The sequence below is a fragment of the Cuculus canorus genome, chromosome 12 (assembly GCF_017976375.1).
Source record: "Cuculus canorus isolate bCucCan1 chromosome 12, bCucCan1.pri, whole genome shotgun sequence".
NCBI lineage: Eukaryota > Metazoa > Chordata > Aves > Cuculiformes > Cuculidae > Cuculus > Cuculus canorus.
Genome location: NC_071412.1, coordinates 12,498,776 through 12,524,524, shown reverse-complemented (window position 1 = coordinate 12,524,524; position 25,749 = coordinate 12,498,776). Strand labels below are relative to the sequence as shown.

The 25,749-nt window shown below is 44.6% G+C and overlaps 1 protein-coding gene across 2 annotated transcripts in view; it reads left to right on the top strand.

Moving 5' to 3' along the window:
- Positions 1-3,398: 3,398 nt before the first annotated feature.
- The window catches only part of IGF1R (insulin like growth factor 1 receptor), a 188,384-nt gene continuing 166,033 nt past the window's right edge, over positions 3,399-25,749 (top strand). For both annotated transcript variants that reach the window (XM_009565070.2, XM_009565069.2), the window contains exon 1: positions 3,399-4,430. In XM_009565070.2, coding sequence (XP_009563365.2) covers positions 4,337-4,430 — 94 coding nt within the window. In that variant the 5' untranslated portion in view covers positions 3,399-4,336. The remainder of the gene's footprint in view (positions 4,431-25,749) is intronic.

Sequence of the window (25,749 nt, the reverse complement as noted above, 5' to 3'; positions counted from 1 at the left end):
TTTTGCACATTACCGTAAAAAACGCCTTTAATTTGTCCAAATTATAACTCTTGCACGTGTAGCATGGTTTGCTTGAGGCTTCCATAGTCAAAGATATGACCCTGCTGTGGTTTTATATGCTGAAAAATCCTGATTTAAATATTTCCACAGAAAATAACAGGACCACTCTTGGAGAAAGATGCCAACATACAGGAGCTGAATCTGATTGAAAGTGTGCACTGAAGCTGAGCATGTGTATGTGCATGGCTGGCACTGAAAGATGCTGAACATGTGAAAGGATAAGGAAAGCTGAAACCTGGGCACAACTCTCAACCTCTGAAGAGTATGGAGCTGCGGTCATCTCAGCATGCACTGGAAAGGGGCTTCTTCCCATGTATGTCCACAGCACAAAAGGTAAAAATGTCTTGGCAGAGTCCAGCCAAATAATTCCAAATCGCTAATTTCACATCGGCAGCTTGGAGGTGGGGGGTGGAGAGCACTGTGAGTGCCTCCAGTTCAACACTGTTCTCTTATTCTAATCTCTCCCTTTGCTTTTAAAAGAAGCAGGCAGATTCCAGAAATGAACTATGTTACAGCATCTATAGGACTGCATTTATACAAGGCTGTAAGCTCTCTGGGGGCACAGTGCATCTTTTTGTTCCCTGCTTGAACGGCATCTAGTACAACGTGCTTGTCCATGAGTTGCCCTATTCGTCAAAGTAATGAAAGAAAGGCTATTTTATAATAATAAAGGTACTTTATGACAGCAGAATGATAAATTATAGATACTCAGTTCCCACTTCAGCTCTGTCTTTACACAACAATACATTAATTTGTAAATAACACATTACAATTTCTGCTGCGTCAATGCCATAATACAGTGAGAAAGGACATTTGTTCTGCTTGGTATCCGGCACTGGTATCAGGCACAGCTGTATAGAGCAATATTAAAAATTTATTGGACATGAAGATCTTCCTGGTCCCTTATAACCAAAGTCTTGAAGGCCTGTGTGCAGTTGGTAAAGTCTATGGTAGACATGTGCATGGCAGTCAAGGACACTTTCATCCATAAATGCTGGTTCTCCTACACTGGAGAGTCGTGCTACCACTAAAAGGATATGCACCCATCCTTTGACTTACTGAATTATTGTCACAGTCCTGGATATGTATGCATGTAGCAATTCTGCGCCTGTTGTGCTCAGTGATGATTTCTCCCCTCAGTTCTGTAATACAGAACAAAGCTTTTCAGTCTTCCTAAGGGGTAGTAGAGCTCACGTGTAACTGGGACAGCTATACTGGACTATTCTGACAAGGGAAATGGTATAAAAACAGGCAGAAAAACCACAAGAAGAAAAAATATTTTAAAAGTTGTGGAAAATAATGTAGTAATGTAAGTGAAGTCTATCGTAATATAAGATGTTCAAGAAGAATTTAGGTTTAAATGTAGCAGCTTAATTTTGACATTTGCATTAATCATATGACATTTGCATGTTTCTTAACGTAGCTTTTTTTTTTTTTAATTAGAATATTGCTAATGATCCCAGATGTCTGCTTTCTTATACTTCAGCATCATTTTGATATCTCCCCATGCCAATGTATTGAAACAAATCTGTGATTACTCAGGACATCCCATCTGCTGTGCAGCACAGCTACTACGAGCTGTGGTGACACACTGGGAACACGGACCACATTTTCTGATTTCAAAAAGCCTAAATCCTCTCCTCTTCTCCTCCTCCCATGTCTCCTTTGGCGGGGCCTGGGCGTACAATGTCACTGTAGGAGACAAGGAGCAGTGGAGAAACAAGCATGAAACAGACAGCATTGGAGTATTCACTGAAGGGCAGGAGCATGGCAGGAGACACTTTCTGCTGTTCACGTTCCCCCAGGTGAGCCTTGCCTTTGGCAATCCCTTTGGGCCCCTTGCTACAGGAAAGACATTGAGGTCCTGGAGCATGTCCAGAGAAGAGCAGCGATGCTGGTGGAGGGGCTGGAGAACAGGTCTTGCGAGGAGTGGCTGAGGGAACTCTAGTTTAGCCTGGAGGAGGCTGAGGGGAGACCTTAGCACTGTCTACAGCTGCCTGAAAGGAGGTTGTAGTGAGGTGGGTGTCGGTTTCTTCTCCCAAGTGATAGGATGAGAAGGAATGGCCTCAAGTTGCCCCAAGGGAGGATCAGATTGGACATTAGGAAAAAATTCTTCACCGAAAGGGCTCTCAGGCAGTGGCAGAGGCTGCCCAGGGCGTGGTGGAGTCCCCATCCCTGGAGGTGTAGATGAAGCGCTTAGGGATATGCTTTAGAAATGGACAGGTGTGGTTGAACTTGATGATCTCAAAGGTATTTTCCAACCTAGGCATTCTGTGATTCTACAACTATTCATTCCCCGTACATTCCCTCTCTGCTGCCTGGACCGCATCCCTCGGCGCAGCCCGCTCCAAGCTCACCCTTCGCTGGTGTTCAGTCCAGCGGAGCAACTGCAATTAAACGCAGTAAATAAATGCACAGAAGATGTGAGAATCACGGCCGGGAGTCGCTCCTGCCCCGGTCCCCTCCTCTCCGCACACGTTTTTCACTCCGGGGGAACGCAGGGACCAGCTCCCCAGCAGGATGCAGCCACCAGGGCTCCCTCATCGCCTCCTTTCTCCCTCTCCCCATCCTCTCGGAGGCAGGAACCGCGGTCCCAGCCCCGCGCAGCAGCAGCAGCAGCAGCCGCCGCCCGGCTCCGCTCTGCTCCACGCCGGGTTTTCCCTGGCGCCCGCTCGCGCCCCGCCGCCGCCGCCGCCTCCGCGCGCGCCGCTGCCGCCGCCTGGGCGAGGGGAGCCCGCGAGGCGAGGGAAGGGGGGAGTGAGCGGAGGGGGGTGTGTGTGTGTGTGTGGAGGGAGGGGGGGTGAGCGCGCGCCGCCGCGCGACCGAGGGCGCGCGCGCGCTCGCGGGGGAGAGAGAGAGAGAGGGCGGGCGCGAGCCCCGTCCCCGCGCGGCCGCAGGGAGGAGAAGCAGCGGCGGCGGAGGAGGAGGAGGAGGAGGGAGCAGCAACGCCGGGGCTCTTGTTTACCAGCGTTTACGGGAGTCGTCGTGCAAAGCGAGCCAGCGCGGAGGAGGATAAAGGCGGGGGGAGACGCGGCAGCGCGAGCGCTGCAACCCCTGCTGCAAGCGAGCGGAGAATTAATTGGGAGGCGCGGCAGCAGCACCAGACCCTTCCCCCTCTTCCTCCCCTCCCCGGAGGAATTACAGACCCTTCGCGGCGAGCTCCGGGGCTTTGACCTTCAGCAGCACCGGCTCGCCTTGCCCCCCCGGCTTCCCCCGCCCTGGGCTGGGCAGCGCCGGGGGAAGCTTCGCAGCGCGCGCAGCCGGAGGAGGAGGGAAAAGGGAGAGAGGAGAGGGGAAAAAAAAAAAAAAAAAAAAAAAAAAAAGAAAGAAGGATTTACAAATTCGCTGGGTGTTTTTTGTTGTTGTTGTCGTCCTCCTCCCCCCCCGCCCCCGGCGCGATGGCAAGGCGGCTCGGAGGGATGCGAGGAGCAGAGCTGCGGGGGGAGGAGGCGGGGTGCTGAGCTCCGCTCGCCCTGCTGCTGCTGCTTTGTGTCTGTGTCCTGGATTTTTCCCTTTTTTTTATTTATTTTTTTTTTTTTTTCTGGGAGAAGGAGCCTGTGGCAGCGGCGCCGAGGAGAGGAAGAGGAGGAGTGGCGGTGGCGAAGCTTTTGCAATTCATTTTCCTCCCCAGCCCCGCATTTTCGGAGCCTCAGCAGCCAGCCGGGCTCGCGGTGCTGTGCTGGGTGTTTGTTGGGCGGGGGGAGTGTTTCCCGCACCCCACCAGGGCAGCCCCGTGCGCAGCTCTTCTTTTGTAATAAGATTTGTCTGGGTCGCACCCCCACCCCTCCCTTTCCCCTCCCGGTTTTTTTAGTGCGCGCTGCCTCTGCGTTCGAAAATGGAGGTTGAAGATGCCGAGCCCCGCGGTGCCTCCTGCTCGCGGCTCCCGAGCACGAGGCTCCGGCGCTGAGCGGGGACCGCGGAGCCCCGGGGCTCCCATGCCGCCGCCGCCGCCTCCTCCTCCTCCTCCTCGTTGTTGTTGTTGCCGTTGATGCATCTTGAGTATCTGTGTGTTTTCGGTGTGGTTGCTCCGGAAGATCAACACCCAGGGACCTCAAAAAACCCCATCGCTTTGCCAGCCCGAAGGGTCTTCGATTTGTTCGTTTCTTGAGACAACGTGGATTTATTTACCGAGCCCCGCTTCTCGCCCGCCTTTCGCCTCCTTCGTTATTTTTAGAGGAGAGAAAGCGAACAATTTTGGACTCTTTTTTTTTTTTGTTTGTTTGTTTGTTTGTTTTTTTTTCGTAAAGAGGGATTTTGTCCAATTAAAAAAAGAGGAATGAAGTCTGGCGCTGGAGGAGGGTCCCTCGCCGTCTTCTGGGGGTTTCTGCTCGTTTTCGCCACACTTTGTTTGTGGCCGACAACTGGGGAAAGTGAGTACGGAGCGTGCCGGGGGGGCGAGGGGCGGGGGGCCCCGGGGGGCGCCGGCATCGGGGTGTGGGGGGGTTGCCTGGGTGTGTTGTGTTTGGAGGGGCGCTCCCTCTGTGTTTTTTTTGGAGGGGCTCCCCTCTGCGTGTGTTGTTTTGAAGAGGCTCCCTCTGTGTGTGTTTGGGGGGATGCTGTTCTCTGTGCGTGTGTTGTTTTGGGGGGGGCTTCCCTCTGTGTGTGTTGTTTTGGGGGGGGGCTTCCCTCTGTTGGTGTTGTTTTGGGGGGGCTACCCTCTGTTGGTGTTGTTTTGGGGGGGCTTCCCTCTGTGTGTGTTGTTTTGGGGGGGCTTCCCTCTGTGTGTGTTGTTTTGGGGGGCTTCCCTCTGTGTGTGTTGTTTTGGTGGAGGCTTTTTCTGTGTGTGTGTGTTTGGAGGGATGCTTTTCTGTGTGTGTTGGAGGGGGCTCCCCTCTGTGTGTGTGTGTTGGAGGGGGGGGCTCCCCTCTGTGTGTGTGTGTTGGAGGGGGGGGCTCCCCTCTGTGTGTGTGTGTTGGGGGGGGGGCTCCCCTCTGTGTGTGTTATTTTAGGGGGGCTTTTCTCTGTGTGTCTTCTTTTGGGGGGGCTTTTCTCTGTGTGTCTTCTTTTGGGGGGGCTACTCTCTGTGTGTGTGTTGTTTTGGTGGAGGCTTTTTCTGTGTGTGTGTGTTTGGAGGGATGCTTTTCTGTGTGTGTTGGAGGGGGCTCCCCTCTGTGTGTGTGTGTGTGTGTTGGAGGGGGGGCTCCCCTCTGTGTGTGTTGGAGGGGGGGCTCCCCTCTGTGTTTGTATATATGTTTGGGGGGGGCTCCCCTCTGTATGTGTGTGTTGGGGGGAGCTCCTCTGTGTGTGTGTGTTGGGGGGAGCTCCCCTCTGTGTGTGTGTGTTGGGGGGGCTCCTCTGTGTGTGTGGGTGCTTGGGTGTGTGTTGGAGGAGGCTCCCCTCTGTGGGTGTGTTTTTTTGGGGGGCTCCCTCTGTGTGTGTTGGGGGATGCTTTTCACAGTGTGTGTTTGGGGGGGCTCTCTCTGTGTATGTGCCCATGTGTGTTGGGGAGGGCTCCTTATGTGGGTGAGAAGGGGATCTCTGTGTGTAGGGGGGTCCCTCTGTGTGGCGCTGTGCTTGTGTGTGTGTCCGTCCTTATGTGGCTGTATGTGTGTGTGTCTGTAGTGTCCCTGTGTGGATGTGTGTGTGTAGGAGGAGGGGACCCTGTGTGTTTGTGTCTGCCTGTGTGGATGTGTGTGTGAGGGCATCCCTGTATGGATGTGTGTGTTGGGGGGGTGGAGGGGGTCCCTGTGTGTGTGTTGGGGGGGTGGAGGGGGTCCCTGTGTGTGTGTTGGGGAGGTGGAGGGGGGTCCCTGTGTGTGTGTGTTGGGGGGGGTGAGGGACTCCCTGTATGGATGTGTGCGAAGGGGAGGTCCCTCCGTGTGTGTGTGTGTCCCCGTGTGGCTCTGTGTGTGTCCTCCCCTGTGTGGCTGTGTGTGGGGTGTCCCTGCGCGGCTGTGTGTATTTGGATGTAGGAGTCCCTATGTGGATGTGTGTGTGTGGGGGGGGGTGTCCCCCCGTGTGGCTTCGTGTGTGTCTGTGGGGCTCCCTGTGTGATTGTGTGTGAGGAGGGGTGTGTCCCTCTGAGGGGTGTGTGTGCGAGGGGCTCTCCCTAATGCGTGTGTGTGTGCGAGGGGCTCCCTCTGATGTGTGCGCGCATGATGGAGCTCCATCTGCGTGTGTGTGCACGGGGCTCCCTCTGATGCGTGTGTGTGCAAGGGGCTCCCTCTGATGTGTGTGCGTGAGAGGCTCCCTCTGTGTGTGTGTGTGTGTGTCTCGGGGGGGCTCCCTCTATAGGGGTGTGTGTTTGTAAGGGGCCTTCCTTGTGTGTGACAGGGGCATCCCCGTGTGCGTGTGTGTGTGTCCGTCCCTGTACAGGGTGTGTGGAGGGGCTGGCTCTGTGTGCGTGTGTGCCCCTGGGAGGGGGGCTCCCCGTTTGTGTCTTCGTGTGTATGGCTCCCGGGATGGGGTGTGTCTTTCTAAGGGGCTCCCTCTGGATGTGTGTGTAGGGGGCTCCATCTGCCTGTGTGTGAGGGGGGGCTCCCTGTATAGGGAGTGTGTTTGTAAGGGCTTCCCGGGGTGTGTCCCCCCCGTCTCGGTGTTGTGGGGTGTGTGTGCCCCCCCTGTCTCGGTGCTGAGGGGTGTGTGCCCCCCTGTCTCGGTGCTGGGGGTGTATGTCGGGGCCGTTTTTCACCTGCCCGCGGGGATGCGCGTGTTTTCCTCGTCTGCTCCTGGAGCACGTTTAACAATCTGGGGCTGCACGTCTCCCTTTCCTTCCATCCCCGGGGTGTGTGCGTGTGGGAGAGCTGCTCTTACCCCCTCCCTGCGCAGCCCGCAGCCCCGCTCGGAGCAGGGGGTGATGCTTTTGTGTCCCCTCTCCCTCCGCTCCGGATCCAATCCGGAGCCTGGCGCAGCGTTCAGACCTCTGCAGCCAGGGCTGCGAGCTGCGTAGTAAACACTCGCAGGCTGGGAAGAGCTGTGCTTGCTTTCCCCGCACGGAAAGAACTTGATCTTTGTCAATATTTAGAGGCTGTATGCAATAACCTGCCATGGCGAGTGGAGAATTCCTGGAAATTTGCACCTTGCCTTTTATTGCTGCTTTACTGCCGGGGAAGGGTTTCACTGGCCCTGCTCGGGGAGCGGGATTATGGTGGCATCCCGCAATCTAAAGGTCACGGTCTGCCTATATATATATATATATATATATATTATTTTTTAAACGAATTTGCGGGTTGGTACTGTACGTTAGAGCATAAATAGGTATGTTTGGTGGCCGTACGGGCTGTAATAAAGGCGGTGGTTGTTTCTAAGCGGCTGCGCTGCATCCAGCGTTGAGGTTTGTGCCATTGGGTGAGCAGCAAGAAACGTGGCTCGTTGTGCGCGGCCGCACACACAGAGGTGTCTGGGTCCCTCCTGCTGCGGATCGTCTGTCTGTCTGTCTGTCTGTCTTGTTCGGGAGTTGCAAAAGCCCCGACTTTCTTGTCGTGCGATTCAAACCTGCGGTTCTATTGCAGTGCCCGCCCCCTCCGGGCGCGGGGGGGAACGGAGGGAGCGGGGATGGCAGCGCTGCGATTGATGAGCCTGCAATCAGCATCCTGCTCGTACCAACGGCGATCGGTTTTCTGCTCTTATGTCGGGCTCACGCGGGATTGAGGATCCCCTTTGCATGAAATTAGCCTTCCCTGGTTTTCTGGGGCGTCTCTGTAGGCAGGGAGGTGGTAAATGCGCCTTGGAGCTCAACCATTTTAAAGGCTGATCCTCTCCTTTGGCGTCTGCAGGAACAGGGATGTGTCTTTACTGCATCTCGATGCTTTAATTTCTTCGGCTCTGTGCTTTTCAACAAACGTCTTGAGCTGTTGTTGTGTGCTTCTCACTTTCAGAAAGATGCAGAACACGAATATCAGTTTTCTGCGTTTTGAATGTAAAGGCAAAGAACTTAGGAGGCAGACGGGCTTTTCTAAAAGTAGTAGTTTTGGGTTGAAAAGAAAGGGAAGTTCTTTGGATGCACCGACAATGAGGCTAACTGCAAAAAAACAAGAAGTGAGCCAGAAGAGCGTGGCTGGAGTCTGTAATGCATATTGAGTAATATTGCGTTTCATTAGCCAGTGAATGCCAATTAACTTCTTGCAAATTAAGGCCCAATTTAGGCTTTAGCTGGAGTGGCTGGGCCAGCGAGGGCTGGAGAGCTGCAGTTTGCCACGGGTGGAACTTCTTGGCTAGAGCTGTTTTCAAGAGGAAAGACAATTCTTTTAAGTTTAAAAACAAAACCCCAGTGTCCTTCTTCAGCGAAGGGCTTACAAGGTATCTATGAGCATGGAGAAACAGAACAGGAGAGGAGGAGATCTGTGTATCCTTAAGCTGCTAGGATACAGGCTTACAATTTATTTTCATGTCATACCTGGTACAGGACACCTTCAAATAAAAATACTCACCCAGCTCTGGCAATAAAATAATGCAGGAACGGTATGTTTGGTTTTTAGATTCCAGTCCTCTGAAGTGTTTGCGCTTGCCACTTAGCTAAAACGACTCAATTAAGACCCTCCCAAATGAAATGTCTTCTTCTGAAGAAGATCTAGGCATTTAAATATGGGAAGATATGCTGAGAAACTTGTCTTAGCTGAATACTGCCTCTAATCGATTGTCTTTGTAGTTTACAGTTTAATAGCCTTTGTTTTCACGAGTTATTGCTGAAAGAATTTTGCTGTTAGGGGGGGAAAAACGATCTCCAGAGCAGATGTTTTGCATCTCTTCATATTCTTCTCTCTCCCCACAATAGTGGAAGGAAGATTAATCTTAATTTTTATTTGTTTTTCATATATACTGTGTCATAGCTAAAAGGCACTTCCATTTTCGGTCAAACAAGCAAGGCATTCCTAAATAGGAATACAAAGGAGTTACAACAGGAGGGGATAGACCCATCCCTCTAATGCTAAATTATATAAAATCTGTTCGTGGTTATATGACAGAAATCTCTTCAACATGCAGGTAGCTTCAGGGGAAAACTTCTGATTCAAACTCAGTCATGTAAAAATGTTGAGAATTTCTTGAGATTTTGTTAGAAAGGCACAAAAATAAAAACTAAAAGGAACCTAATTGAGATAAAGTATGTGCTGGCATAAGAGTGCATTTCATGTATAAAGCTTATAACTGTTGGAGACTGTTTCATCCCAGCGATGGGTTTAAGACAAAGTGTGAACTCAGTGATTTTTTTTCCTTTTTTACCTTGAGCATGATGGGGGTTTGATTTTCACCTTTGTGTACATTTACAGATGGAGTGTTTAGAAGGGAATGGGTTGAACATTTAGAATACAAAGAATGGTTTTAGGTCTGATGGTACTCGAGACTGATAAGATATCCTGGTGGATCTGTTCATGTGAACTCTGTGCTTTTGTTTGTCTATCCAGGCTGAATTTTCTATTTCTGATGTTAATAAACAGCAGCTCATGCTGTGTGTGTAATCTGTCCCAGGTTGCTTAGTAAGCACAACCATCACCTCCAAGTGTTGGTGTTGCACACACCTAACTTCCATATCAGCCTTCGATGTGCCTACTGGTTAGGGAATATTGTTACATGGGAGTTGGATAATTGGTTCTAAAATTGAGGTTGTGAAGAGAAAATGCCAGAGCGTTTGGGGAATTGGCGTCAGTCAGGCTCGTCAGAAAGAGGAGAGGAGGAGAGTGTTCCGGGAGTCATGGTGGCTGAGGTCCATGGCAAGAAGCAGCGAGCCAGGCAGTACTTGGACTTTTTGATTGTGTTAGATTGTACTTTCAAAGCATTTCCATACCAGAACTAGAGCAAAGGCTTGTATGACTCAGAAACTGAAAGGTTTAGGAAATGGTGGTGACTTAGCTAATATTGGGCAAAATGTTTTGAGAATGTGAGACGGCAGAGGAATGGATGTGGAAAGATGATGTGTGTTAGAAGTTTCAGTGCTGAACCAACATTTGAGGGAGAGAAATACTCTGTGTACAGTGAGGGAAATTGAACCTAGTTTTTAAGTGTGTTGTGAGAAGGTGGGAAAGGAATAGTAAGCAGAAAGTAGGAAGACAGATCAATTAGTTTAACTTCTGTACAACAGAAGGCACGATTTATTGGCTCAGCTTTGATAAACTCTTGTGTTAATTTTTATTAGCTTTTCCCTGACCAGTTGTTCCCTCAAACTAATTCTAGAGTACAGTTAAAGCACAGCTCTAGGGATACTGAAATTGTTTTCACCTTGAAACATACACACAACACTTAGGGCTGAGGAATTTCCATGTGATGATTTTTGAATCTGTCTGCATTGGTAAATAATTAATTTCTATCAGTATATGTTACCTTGGGAAAAGTTGTTTCAAATCCTGTTAAATTTTCTGCTAAACTGGCATTTACTAGGAGAATCTTGAAGGAGAATGTCTTCAGTGAGAATTTCTTTTAAGCATTTAGAATTAAAATACTTTTCAGGGCTGCAACTATTAGCTTTTAAGAACAAATTCAGTTTGTGTTTAACTGAAGCTTTTTTCTCTTTCTTGATAACTTTGTTTTATTCTGAGGTAAATTTTAACACTGGAACTGTTAACTTGGTGAGACCAGAAGAGGCAGTTTTGTTAAATGATTAATTATATTGTGTCTCTTCCATCTGTGTGAATTGTGAGCTACTGCAGACTTCATCGTAGAGAAGTTTGTTTATGGTCCTGAACTTTGAGAGGGAAAGGAAATAATATATGCAGGAATCCTGTTTTTCTCACACTGGATGTTAACTGTGATCCCACACAGATAACTTATCTAGCTCATCTTCTGTAATGGCCCTAAAGTTCTTAAATTGCAAACTACTGAATTAAAGTATTTAAAAAAAAATCAAAATGTTTCTCTCTATTATTATTAGTTAAATTAATAAACTTGATGAGCGTATTTTTATTTCTTGAAAAGTTGATGACTGAGGAACAATGGCAACTTTCTGAAAAAGTGATTTAAACTTTGGTTTATGAAGTTAAATATATTCCTATTTGGATTTTGGGCTGAAGCTTTCTCATATGGAAATGTTTTGTGATTTTATCAAGTAGCAGCTGTTTTTTATTTCTATGTGTGAGTGCTCACATAGGAATGGGTGAACTGCAGTTTATTACTGAAAACTGTTGTGTATGTTACTAAATTCTAAAAAAAGCTGCAGTTTGAGTAATTCTCTGGAGAGCCTCATAATTAAAGTTGTTGCAGATTTGTAGTTACAGTTTATTTCAGATCTTTCTGACAAAGTTGAGCTTTTAAGACCTAGGTGGGAATGGGACGTGCTGCTTTTAAGAGTTCTGTGTTCAGGAAGACTTCAGGAATGCAATGATGTGTTTGAAAGGTAGAAATACTGTTTTAGTATTTTGATGTATTTGACATGTATAATTTTTCTATCACTGTAAATTGTATAGACAGCTTCTTTGTGTAGGTTAGTTGGATTCGTTTTTATGATTTATGAAAGCCACTTTAAAAAGAACAGTGTTAGTTTTTTTTTTTTTATTGTACAAAAGCAGAACTTAACAAACAGTAGTTGATGAAGACACATTTGTGGTTGTTAGCCAGCTTGTCTCTATGTGGTTGGTGTGGTGGTGTGGTTTTTTTTCCCTCTTAGCCAAGCCATGACAGGTACAATCTGGGCTGATTTCTGTAGTACTGTATTTGTCTTTTTTGTGTCCAGAACTGTCTGAGACAAACTTTGAGGACAGGCAGATGATTAGCAAGATACAGTGTTCATTCTTATGTTTCTGCGTTCTGCAAACAGACCTGTACCAAGTCCTCAAACTCAAAAATAGGCTGTAGTTCCCTTAGGCAGGACTTGGTTTTGCTAAATAAGTTTGATAATAGCTGACTTGTTCATTAATTAATTCATTCTGGCAAAACTGTTGTTAGTTAGCATGGTGGTGTGTTGTGAAGGTTTAACTTGCATTTATCACTGAAAGTTTTTCTTTTTAACCTTTGCAAATGCTAAATATGAGCAGTTCCCTTAGGGTATCTTTTAAAACACCAATTAACTTCTGCAATGTTGATATCCTCAAGAAGTTGCTGTTGTGGCATAAGATTATTTAAAATGTGCTGTAAAGCAAAATTGTTCTTCCTTTATTTACAGATTGATTTGCGTATGACGTCTAAGCTTTAATGTCATGTAATTTATTTATCTATTTATTTATTTTGGAGTGTCTGGATGTGTACATTCCCTATTACTCTGTCCCTTTCTTGGTAAACTTGATGTTATGAGCAGAAATAAGAATCTGTATGTTTCAGTGACTCCCCAGATAGTTTTTCCACGAGTACGTTGTCTTTGATCTATCCAGTGAGAAGGGACCTCACACCCTAATAAAGTTCTGAGAATATTCATGTGGAGGAACGAATCCACTTAGTAAATATTTTGGTAAAACAGCAGATGTATGCCTTTGTAGCAGCACAAAGTCATTTTGAAAATAATTTGGAGCAATAATTCATGTTAAGGTTGTCACTGAAGAGAAGTGCTCACCAGGTTGTGCTTTAACAACTTCATGCTATGCTGTTGACCTAAAAAAAAAAAAAGTTCATGGTACAAATGAGAAACTTTTTAAGCAGGAAATAGGACAACTGCATATGCATGTGCTTTACTGTAATAGTTTATAAAACTGTGAGGTCTGCTTTTGTGAATACTTAGTTTCTGAAGATGTGTGTTTTGGGCAAGTCCAATGACCTAATGAGTTTGCTAAGCTCTGCTAGCAAGGCACCTATTATTGAAATAGCTCTGTGACCAGTCAGGGCTGGTGTTATCTGCAGACCTCTTATTGGTGCCATTACATGCTGTAAAGATAGCTCTGTTTACTTGGAAGTGTGAGTATCCACTCTGATCAAAACACTTTCTCCTAACGGGTGGGCTTTTTTTGGAGTTCTTTGCTGATCATCCTTTCTTCCTGGGGAGGGGAGCAGTGTCAGAATGTGACATCAGGCAAATGGAGGGAATATTAGAGTTCTTAATGATAGAGGCAAATGTTACAAATGTGGGTTTTTTTTCCCTCGCTGTTGAATTGCGTGGTGTGTCATTTTTACTGATCGTTTCTAGAAGCATTGTAGTTTTTTCCTTCAATATGAACAGTTCACAAATTAATACGCTACTTAAGTGAGCTGCTTCTACAGTACTGTTTGAGTAGCAGAGAGTTTGATTTGAGGTAGGAAAGAATTTTTTGAAGTTCAGAATGCATGAAATGAATACATGCTGAAGTAGTCAAAGATCCCTTGTACTTTATCAGGGAGGAGTCTCCTTGAATGAAAGGTACTGTACCTGCTGTTAAGTTTATAAACTTGGTTTATACAGATTACTTTTTAAATTATTCATGATGCTACATTACAAGTGTATCTGACAGGTTTAAAATAAATGGCTTGATGGTAAGAGGGAGCACACATAAATTAGAGCTGGGATAATGTGCTCTTTGAAGTATCTCTTCCATTTGTTTCTACTGGAGTACCGTAGGTAGCTGCAGCTGAATGTGTGACTCTCAAGTACAGAGTACATCATTATCTTCAAACTGTGTTATAGTGGCATTTCTTATGTAAGACAGATGAGATGAAGTGGCAGGGAGGACTAAGGTGCTCACTTTGTATTTAGTTATATACACATTTCTGCTGAAATGTAGAGAATATTTACGGAACAAGACTTCTGTAAGCTCAGCAGTTGAAAGGATCTGCCTAGTAGCTGCGTTGGTGAGGTTAGAGTAGCATCACATTGTGTTTACTCTTTCTCGTTAGCGTTGCTGTGGGTTTGTAAGAGGGGTTTTACCAAGGTGCTTGGAGGCTTTCCCTTATACTTAGAGGGATTCTATGTCTGGTTTGCTTATGGATCACGGTACTCAGCTTGAGAAGTCTTCCTGATACGTATGCACAGGAAAACTTTCCAAGAGCTGAAGTGTTGTGTTTGGAAAAGGTTATTGGTGGGGAAAGAGAATTCCAGGTCTCTTGGATGTAAAAACAACTCCCCAAACATAAATTGACACAGAGCTGATTTTCCTCATTTTGTAGACAGGCAGCTCATTATGTTTGAGAAGCAAGCTTCCAAATTAGTTTATGTTGTAGGAAAAAAAGATAAAATGGTGAGTGATAGAGCAGACCTCAAAAATAATCAGAAGTTTTTCTGAAAGTGGAAAGTCATCTTACAGAAATGGATAGTTCAAATTTTAAGTCTTAATTGAATGGGTTCAGCGTTTTGGTGCAAGGTCTGATGTCAACTGCTCCTAGAAACAGTCTGTGACCACACTGTTAAAAGTGAATTGGCTTGGACTTCAGAAGGGCTTTACCCCTGGATCTCGCTGGGGTGGTTTCCTCATTTGCATTGGCTTCAGTTTAGAGTCATCTCCATGTTTTGTCCTTCTGTGAATAGTACATTTTACTTCTTGGCTGCTCATGTCGCCCAGCCTTGGGTCCGGTTCTTCAGTGTGAAAGTAGTAGGTACCTTGCTTAAAAGCAACATTCCAGACACCTCATGGGAGGAGTGGAGACACTGGCACTGTCCCTGTAAGGACAAACACTGCTTTGCACTGCCCTGCTGATCTTAGAGTGACATTGGGCTGTAGTGTTAGAGTTGCACTTGCAATGGAAATACCTTGTTTGTCCTATTCCCTGTGCTCTTTGCTGGTGCAGAAATTAGGTTTTTTTGTGGTTTTGTCGCTTTCTCCTGGGGTTTCTGATGTGTAGTTAAATTGTTACTGTTGTCTTTTCTAGTCAAATTTCATGTATCCACTGGGGATTTTGTTTGTTTTCTGTGAAGTTAAAATGGTGTGGCTGTTCTCCATAGGCTTTCAGGTGGCTCTGCATTTCTCTCAGCAGAGAACCAGTATTAAGAGACATTGGACATGGTGATGGCACAATCTGTGTTAAGAGTTCACAGACTCCCTGGGACGGAGCTGGGAGCCGACCGTGGTGTCTGGCTGCCAAGGTGGAATTTTTAGCTGCTGCTTCTCTCTGGTTGTTCTGTATCCCCAGCAGGTGGAAGCAGCTTGTGGTTCTGTATTGATTGCAGTTAACATGCTCTTTCAGTTTGTGGCCGAAGCTTTTCTCTTTTCCTTTTGAGATATACAGTTTATTGGTCCCTTGCAAATACTGTGCCTGCTGGGAAGCACATCATCATCTGGCTGTCTTAGGATATGCCTATACGTTGCTTTTATTGTGCGTGCTTTGCTCGTCTTCCTCAGACCTGAGAGGTGCTAAGACCACGGGGAAGGAACGTTGCAAACCAGTCGGATGGATGAGCATTCGTGTGTGGAGGAGGATGCCAAAGTCCCATTGCTCGTGCACCTTGTGTATGGAGATTTTTGTTTTGATGAATTATGTTGGTGTTTCCTTGCAGCTCCTCCAATGGCTGCAGCCATGGTGGGGGTTGAGTCTGCGGTTGTCACTGAACGAGAGAGCAGAAATGGGGTTTAAGAGAAGCACGTTTGTTGGTCTAGACTTGAGACTTGGCTTGGTTTGCAGCTGTGATTTGAGCCTGCCTGAAAGTGACTGAAGGTTTTGACTGTTTATTTGTCTCTTTCCTTTTTTGTGTGCACAATAACAAAATATTAGTCTTTTTGTTGCATTTAGTAGGGTACACAAATATTGTCATTGATACTGTGTTTCAGCTAGAGGTATGCAATATGATTTAGTACTTAATTTAAGTTCTGGGAGTCCCTTTTAAAATTCGAGCTTGTATATGCTCCAGTGGGTTGTGGTTCTATAATGTGGCCAGCGTTACCAGAGAACGAACAAAGCTCCTTTCAAGTTGGTTCAGTTGTTATTCTACAGAAATAAGGCACAAGCAGAAAAATGCATTTGTGTAAGTGTGGCAGTAGTTCTGGACTTCAACAGAAACACGTGTGAAATGGACATCTGTTTTTACATGGTTTGTTTTTTGTATCTCCTTCGGTAGTTCGTCGTTTAAATAAACATGTTGTGTTAGCTGTGAGGCCTTAGTGCCAATTGCCCACTGATGAGATGTATTAGGGTTTTGTTGTTCTCAAGCCATACTGGGATACAACTGCTTTACAGTTCAACATGTTTAAGGAAGATTACAAAAAGAATTTGGGGTGGATCACAATTAGCACTTCAAAAGCAATAGCTTTGGAGTAACTCCGATATAACACAGCACAGCCCATGGAAAAACACTGTCATCTTAACAGATGCAGCGTTATTTTGGCGATTCCACTGTATAAATACATGCACTGTGGTTAAATTGTGATGGCAACAGATGCAATCACGATTCTTTTATCTCTTCAATATTTAAAAATACACCACAAAGTTAAAGAAAAACTAAAACATCAACATTGAAAATATGCCTTCTGTAAATCGTTGGGGTCGTACCTTTTGGGTCTTGATTCATTTCAGATATGTCATTGCAGATTAGACTTGGGCAGAGTAAATACTCATCTCCAAAGGGAGTCTCTGCAAGTGCTGCAACTCGTGGCTCACTGTACAATTTGCATATGAATGGATTTCATAGTATCATAGTATAGTTAGGGTTGGAAGGGACCTTAAAGATCATCTAATTCCAACCCCCCTGCCGTGGGCAGGGACATCCCACTGGCTCAGGCTGCTCAAGGCCCCATCCAACCTGGCCTTGAACACCTCCAGGGATGGGGCAGCCACAGCCTCCCTGGGCAACCTGTGCCAGTGTCTCACCACTCTCATGGTGAAGAAATTCTTCCTAATGTCCAGTCTAAATCTGTTCCTCTGCAGTTTATACCCATTCCCCCTGGTCCTATCCCCACAAGCATTTGTGAATAGCCTCTCTCCAGCTTTCCTGTAGCCCCTTCAGGTACTGGAAGGTCGTGATAAGATCTCCTTTGAGCCTTCTCTTCTCCAGGCTGAACAACCCCAACTCTCTCAGCCTGTCCTCATAGGGAAGGTGCTCCAGCCCTCCGATTATCTTTGTAGCCCTCCTCTGGACCTGTTCCAATAACTCCATATCCTTCTTACATTGAGGATTCCGGAACTGGACATAGTATTCCATTTATTCAGCTATACTTAAGGATTGTCAGTAGGGTTGAAGTTGGAGTTGGTTAACCTGGCAAAAAGATATTTCCAGTATTCTTCATGAGAGAAGTATGAAGTAGTATGAAGACAAGAACTGCACCTTCCACTGGCTAAGCCAACATTGTCTGAGGATTTTCTTGGTGTTTTTGTAGTTGCTATCAGTGACTTTATTTTTTAATTAGCCTGCAATACACTGCAGTATTTGAGAGCAAGAGAATTGGAATGCAGGAATCAGATGTTGTATCGTAATGCCGCACAGTTGTGTTCACATTTGTTTTTTCTCTCCAGATTTGGTTTTGTTTAAATACTGATGTGACAAGTATAAATTGAGAGCAAGGATCTTGGTTTGGTGTTCACAAAAAAAAAAAATAAAGCATAGCAAGATGTTGTTATGGGTACATTCACCTCTCTCCATCCACTAGTTGGGTAGAAAAGCCTGAAGTTAAATACTGTAAATGGATTTTAAAAAAGGACTGGATAATTTTTGTGAGCAACAATGTTGGTAGTCATGCATGCTAAAATAGGGAGTGATCACATCTCATGCTTCAGAGGCTGACAGTATGCAAGAGTTGAGAAGAAATTGTATTCCTCCTCCGTGTGTATGCATTTCCCTCCCTGTTTGTAAAATACAGAGAAAAGCTGTCCTTGAGGGGTGGTTAAAGGACTCTGTATTTAGAACACTGACATGACTCCAGGTGTTCCTGTGGCACTGTGGTCCAGGTGAAGGCACTTTCACCAGGAAGCTGTGTGTTGTCAGGTGCTCTTAGCAGGAGGATGAGGATGGGGGTGTTGGAATCAGCTGGCTGATAGGGAGATAGTGTATTACACTAAAAATAAACCCCAGATCTTCACAGGTGACTGTTAACATCACCTGGTGTCACATGCAGTTAGAATATAACAAAATTTGAGGTTATTTACGTGTGGTTTGGCCTCCTTGTGAGGATGTGCTGTGATGCTGTCCGTTTGTTCCATAGGTCGTCTTTTCCTTCCTCAGGAGTGACTGTGCTCGCGGGAGCGTGCAGCTCTTCAGTGTTTCCTGCTTGTGCGTGTGTGGCCACAGGCCTTGTTTACTGCTATATCAGAATACTGTTGTGACCTCAGGATGACTGTCACTGCTCATGGTGTCTTATGCCTCGAGTTTGTCATTACTGCCCTCGCAGCTTCCCCCGGACTGGCTGAGAGGAGCAGCCGTGTATCCTGTTTAATAGGCGCAAGCGTATGTGGGGCAAGTGAAGAGCAGAGAGGCAGAGGTTATAATTGTCCTGTCCAACAATTTGTGCGGGGGAGGGAGGAATGCTCCATTTACAGTGTCTGCGTACCCTGGTTGGGTATGTACCCTGCTGTTCTCCCTCTCCATCAATATTCAACCTTCTCATGGTGTCTCATGCTCACTATATGGCTCCTTGATGTCTTGGTTGAAGAAGAGTGTGACTGAAAGGCTGGCTTTGTTGGTGTTGAGCCTGATGCCCAGGAAGTGATGAACACTTTTTTAAGGTTGTGGGTCCCTGGGATGCTGTGCACAATCGTAACTGTCGAGATGTTCAGAGTTCATGTTCTTGGCTGATTTAACCAGTGGCTCGTGGAAGGGTGCGGTGGGAGCCCAAGGGGATGGGGTTCTGTGGTTGAGGATCGGGTGAGGGACAAGCAAAACAAGTGGTTGCTTTAGGAGAGTTCTACAAGCAGTACTCTGTGCTTCTCATGTCTGTGCTGTGAAGGGAGGGTTTCGGTGGCTTAGCCATGCATCATGCAGGACTCTGGGACTGGAAGGGGGAATTCTTCCTCTTGAGACAGGGAGCATTCGTTCTGTGGATGAATGTCTCCCTGCATCTGCTCAGCCCACCGCTCGTTGGCACGAGGTGGCTGTAGAGGCAGGGGCTTCTTACAGAAATGGCTGTGGATCTGAACCGGGGGGCTGGTGAGTTATCATCCACCCGTAGTCTCAAAGTAGCTGAATTATTTTTATTGCAATATGGGGAGTTTGTTTGGTTGGTGAAGACATGCTTCAGCGACAGCTGTAGGCTGAGTGCTTGATGAATGAAATAGTTTTACAGATTTAAAAACAATTTTGATGCTTCCGCTGGGCACTACAACTCTGTGTAGCTTCATAACCTCCTGGCAGAAATGTTGTGAGTTTCGGTTCGATTTGTCCTTCAGAGTTTTTCTTCCTTGGTGTGAAGACCTTGAAGTGCTACTAGCATGTTATTTATTGAGATGAAGTGAGTGATTTTCATAATAACTTAAAACAACAAGCAGGAAGAGCTTGCTTTTAAAACACAGTTTAAATTGCATTTTGCATATTTTTAGCTGCATTTTTTTTTTTTATTGGCTGATAGCTGTTAGCACACCTTGATTTGCAAATGCAAACTGTTTGGAAAATACAGGCGTTTTTGCCAATGAATAGCATTTGCTGTTTCTACACTTTCATGTGAAGAATTAGATACCTTGGATACATTTACTTGGATCCTTAATTTTCATGTTTTTAAGTGACAAAATGGCAAATAAATTGTCTGGTAGATTACTTCTCATTTGTGTTAATTTTTAAGTTGGATGTAAAATGGAATTTTAATTGAAATGTAGAAAATCTGAATTTTGAGACTTAATTAAAACTTGGAGTGTCGTGGACAGGCACGATTTTAAAAGTAATCAACAGAAAAATAGCTTGTCGTTGTTTCTCGGAAGTATAGAGCTAATAGATCTTGCCCACTGTTTCTGTGCAGTGGTCCTTTTTAATTTGGAATTAATTACTTGTTGAACTGAACTATTTGAGTAAAAAGAAATGAGGCACTTGCAGAAGTAGCTGTTGAATGTAAAAGCTATCTTAGCATTTCAAGAAAGGGTGGCTCGAAGAGGGCACTGAAGAGTAATTTCACCAGTCTAAACTTTTTTTTGTGTAAATTACATGCTTACTATTTTTATTTTATGTAAATTACAGTAGGCATTTGCTCTAATATATGCTGTTACAATTTCACATTAGATTTGTAATTAAGTTTATTTTTAGAAGAATTCTTTTAAGTACTTTATATAAAATGTTTTTCTATTTTTGTAAATGAAATAATTGTTTTTATTGACTTAATTTCATGCAAATGAGAGCTTTTTTGGCTTGGAAGTTATGTAAGCAGAAAGAAGTCTAATGATTTGAGAGTATTCTTGTAAAAAGTAGAAGATTCATTGTCACTGGCTAGGGGCACTGGTAGGCAGTGTTAACTCTTATTTAGACATGTTCAAATGAGTTTACGTAATTTTATTTACTGATTGTTCTTCCTGCTTAAGCTGTGAAAGCCAAATTGCGACTGTGTTTGGAACCTGAAGGGGAGATGGTGAAGACAGTCACCAAGTGGTGATTTCTCAGGGTGCCTGGATATGTCGCAATTCATAGCAAATCTGATGGACAAGGGAGTGTTAATTGTGTGCAAGCTAGATTTGCTATTTTTAATTTGGCCTCGTTATCATGTCTCTTCACAGATGAATTTGAAGGCTAAGGGGAGTTGAGCGATGAGTCATTATTGAGTTAGTAAAATCACAATTGATCTCCATTTCCTGTTGATTCCAAAATTACTGAAGTGTGAAAGCAGAGAGTGACTGATGACTTCTTGGAGGGGAGTTTGAGGGTGGAATGTGGAAGTGACTCTGTCTACCGTAATTCAATGCTGCCCTGGGTGTTAGTGAAAAAGTCTCTATAGAGGGAGCAGGTGTATATCTGAGATGGGAAGCTTTGAAGCCGACGGGACGGTCTGGCTGGCTGGGTCACCTAGGAGCAGTGATAGCTGCGCACCAAAACATGCTCATCAGTGCGAGCAGAGGTTTCTGAAGTGGCTACTGGGGGAAGCTTATTATTAAACTTCTCAATAGTCTCCTCAGTACTGGAGATGCCTTCTGATTGACCCATGTTTCTGTCTCTTAGCTCGGATTTTATCTTGAACCCTCCTTACTCCCAAGTACTGTGCTATTTTTCTGCTCTTCTGCAGTGTAACTGCAGAATGGGTGTTGGACTGCAGAGCGACGGAGAATGGGATGCAGGGACAGCAGTGTGCATGATAGAGAAAATCCTGTATATCTCAGTTGTTGTTTGCAGTTGTCTTTTGATGAATCCTTGATCTTATCATTCGGTAGCTTTGTTCTTTTCTTGTGGTGAAATAGGATTAATGCTGTTCTGATAGATACTAATCAGGAACATTGTGGTAATGTGCAGGGAAGATTTAAAACTTTTTTCTCTGCTAGAACTTACTGCTAGCAGAACTTTGTTAGGAACTATCACGTTACTAGACTCTGCCCACATTACACGTGTGAGAGTAAATTCTGCTGAAAGGGGATTGGGGTTTGAAGGAGTTAAAGGGTGGATATGTACTGTTCTACTGGGAAGCAAGCTTTAAAGAAACCTTGAAGCATCTGTCGCTTCAGGAAGAGAAAACGTAGTTTAGTTCCCTGGAGGAATAAGAGAAGGTGTGAGGGATGGCTGTCCCAGAAATAATGAACTAAGGGAAGGATAAATATCTTTTTGCCTCGGAAAGTGTTTACCCTATTTAGGATTGTAGGGAACGGAGAACAGGGGGGAAAAAAAGAGATGGTTGATCTTGCTGTTTGTGAATAGCTTGGTTTTCAAACTTATAAACAAAATGGGAAAAAAACCTTCCAGGCTTCTTGACAAGCTGGTCTAGTTCTCACATTCAGAAAAGCTGATTCAGTTGGTCCGGCTTTTGCAAGGGAACAACTGGAGAATTAAGTTGCTCTGAGAGGGTGTAAAGAACTTTCCTCTAGAAAAAGTTGGGCAAACTTAAAACACTGAGTTGTATGGTTGAAATTTGGTGAAGTGTGGAAAGAATGCTATTTTTTTGTGGAAGTCTGATGTTTCTTCAGAGTGTTGTGGATTCAGAAGCGTTGCCACACTTAAGAAGACATGTCTCAGTCTTAGTAAGGGTTATGGGAGCTTCAGGAGAGCTTTATTGGGAAAGATCACAACAGTTCTCAAAGCTGTTGCTTGGAGAGAATCTTAAAATACTTAAAGCCACACCTTAATACCTTATACCTTGTATTGTGTCATCTGTGTTGATATGTCCCAGTACAACAGCACTTTGTTAAACCAATTAAATGCATAATATTTTTATAATACTTGTGTTTTGGAAAAATCAATATGACCTGTTTCCCTCTGAAATGACAAGAAGCCTGTTGTGCTGACAAAGTAGAATGCATTAGGAAGTGTTGCTTTGTATCCTCTCAAGAGTAATATACTCTTGTTTTTTCTTAGTCAGCAGGATGTTCTTCTGTATGTCAGATGTCTTAGTTTTTTTTGTGATCTGTATCTGAGAAGAGTGAGGGGAAAAAATTGTCAGAGAAGCAGAATAGGTTTAAATGCTTTATAACAGCAGAAAGCCTGCAGCCTTGTACTTCTCCGTTTTAGTAAAACTGGTAATGGTCGTGTTAGCATTGGACACTTTGTGTTTGTGTTTGTGTTTTAAACAATAAATAAAAGAACAACTTGCCCTTGAGAAGAACATAATGTGTAGCGTCCTGAAATACTCCAGAGCCTAAGGGTTATAATTAACCCTTTTTTCTTAGCTTGGTTGTAGGTAATGAAAGATTTCTAAAATATCCAAACCAGCTCATTTACCAGTCACTGAAATGAGGATTTTTCAGGTTGATCATCTGAAAGTCAAACATCATCTTCCTCTCTTCATTGCCTTCCCCTCATACCCTGATCTACAGTTTCTGAATGTGTAATAGGTTTAATACTTATGGCTTTTTAATTTTTTCCATTTTTTCTTTTCCACCCCCTTTTTTCTTTTTCTTTTTTTCTTTTTTTTTTTTTTTTTTTAGAACTTAAAAGCAGGAATTGAAGAATTGAAGATCAAGTTTATTTCCTTATTTATGCACTTGTTCAGAGGAATTTTTAAAAGATATTTTGCTTTTGCTGCAGTGAAGGAAGGGCAACGATTTGAATGGACTGACAGCACAGCCAGAGTTTGGCTTATTTTATGAACGAAACCTCCTGCTGTAGTTCTGAAGTACATTGCTTTACTGACCAGGTGGTCAAGCAGCCCAAATCTGTTCTGAACTCTCTCTGTTAAGATAGTTTTGGTACCATTCAGTGGAAATGGGCTGAGAGGGGGCAGAACCTGAAATGCTTCCAACTTTTATTCCCATCTTGACTCTCCTTGAGGAATGCGAATTAGCGTGAGAAAGTGTCTGTAGCTCCCACTGGGTCAAATAGAGGTTGAGATAAAAATTCATATCCCTGTGTACATTGTAATATTGATTGTCATGTGGTAAATAATTCCTTGTCAGGAGGATTTCCAAGTCTGATGTTTTACACTTCATAGTAAGTTTTGGTGCAGTCTTGCTGCTGGCTTTGTTTTCAGACCTGCTTATTATTTCTTGATGGGTATCTTCTTCATTACTTCCTTTTGACCACCCTTTCATGTCAGATAAAATGTCATCCGTTGCATTGGCTGCTATGACTGAAGCTCTCTTGATCTGCTGGTTCACCAGCTACTCTTTTTTTGTTACGACAATTTAATAGGATAACTGTCTCCTCAGAGACCTGTCTGTCCACCACCTCCTTCAGCATAAGTGTGTACATACCCACACCAAAACAAAGATTACTTCTGAGTCTCTCTTTCTTTTACACTCTTTTTGTTTTAATCTGTTAGAAACTTTAAGTAGCATTTATTCTATGCATTTTAAGGGGGAACACTGACCTGTATGTTACTTCACATTGCCTCTTTTTCTTTGTACACCCTCCCCCCCCTTTTCCTGCCCAAGCTGGCTTAGTTGATATTTTTGGATTAATTTGGCAAAGAATGTAAAAATATGACTTGTTTTGGAAATGAGATTATTCAGGCTTCGGCAGCATAACTGAAGTGACTCCAATTCAGTGCTTAGAAGTTCAGTTCCAATTCATCTGTGCAGTCTTTCATTTTCTCTTCGGTTTAACTCAACTTTGGGTATCTGAATTGAGATGAAAGCATGACTCTTCGGTGGTGTTAACAGAATACTGTCTTCCTGTGTTCTCTGTACTGAAGGTAGCTTGGAAATCCATCAGTATGGCAGCTTTGTAGTTGGCGGCTTTGTCTCCACTGAGATGGCCAATAGGTGTAGGCTTTTGCCAGGATGCTGGGCAAAACCTGAGCGGCTGGGACACTAACGTGTGACTTTATCAGCCCTAACAAAGGGGTACACAGAAGCATTTTACACTATGACAACTGAGTCAGTGTCTCGGGCCACTTGAGAGGAAAAAGAGGAAGGGCAGAAGGGTGGGCAGGTAGTTATCTTCTGACAGTCTGAGTATGGAAAGTGAAGATGATGATGGAGACAGTCTGCTTTTGTTATCCACAGAGGATGTCAGAGATGGCTGTGATGTCACCCAGTGTAGTTATTCCTGTTGCTGGGGGACTGACTCCCTGCTTTGAGTGGTTGCCTTTTCCAAAGCAGGCTAGAAAATTTTTCCTTAAAGACAGATCTGGGGACAGTTGGAGAGTGCAGGACTTTCTCTTTGTGTCCTAAATTGCTGGTTAACTGCGGAGGAAATAAGGAAACTAAATCCTGGTTTCTGAAGCTGAGTGAAGCTGGCATGTGATGAAGCAAAGCACGGTCGACTCAGATGTGTTTTCTGAACATGGAACCAACTTGACTTGCACAAATACCGTAGTTTTCTTTCACAACAGCAGCAAGAGGCAAGTAGAGCTGTCAGACAAGCGAGGCGAGACCAAGGACTATCCATCAGCTGTGGTCTCCAGATGATTTTGCCCACAAGCTGGCAGTTGGAAAACAGGTGTTTTTTTATCTTCCTGTCACGACCTGTTTTGCCTGTGCTCTTCTCTCCCCCCCCTCCCTGTTCTGTTAATTTATACAGTTCTTTCTCAGATCAGACTTAGTTTAAAGCTTTGCAGTATAGCTGTGTTTAAATCTAGATGTGTCACTGTTACCCAATCTAGTTGTGGCATCGAACACCCGCCCCGTAGGTGCGGTTTGTGTTGGCAGGAGCTGTTTGGCTGGTGTGACTTAATGTTGTTTGGGCAGGCAGATCATAACTACAGACAGAACTCTTTTCGTGGGGGTGGAGGGTGACTGTAGTGGCACTTCCATTGCTGCGGAGTTCAGATTCTTCTTTACCTTGCAGGATTGGCAGCTGGTTTTACTATACATTGGAGGGGGGTTGAGGAGGAGAGGATGCGGGATGCTATAATTAGTTTTGGGATTTCAGAGCCTTTTCTGTGTCCAAAGGAAGTGGTCTTGCCAAAGCTTTGTTGAATGAAAAGTAGTCTGGATCCAGAGTAAGTTTCTTTGATGCAATCCTGTAGCCTAGTTTTGAAGTCTTGAGAGCAGCTTCTGCCCGTATGGCAGTTTCCTCCATGTGAAGGGATGTGCGTTATTATTTCCACTGCTGGTCCCTGTGCTTGAGAGATGGTAGCTATTGAACACGAGGTAATATTTTTTTTGTCTATCTTGCACAACACGAAGTGGCTGTGTTGTTAATCGTGATAAAAGATTTTCAAAATGCAGTGAAACTAAAGAATGTCTCATTTGGGTTTATGTATTTAACAGTGTATTACAAAGTTCATGTGGTTTTTCTTACCTCCCTTTTTCTGAGTAGCTTCTCTTATTTGTTGTAGTGGATAAAGTTCATTGTTTAAAGTAATTTTGAATTTAAGTTCTCTAAGGAAACATTTCTCATCATAGTTTAATTATAAATATACTTACTATAATAATTTAAATATTTAGTAGTACAGGCTTGTTAACAAAGAGCACTTTGCTGAAGAAACACACTTGCTCCACGGG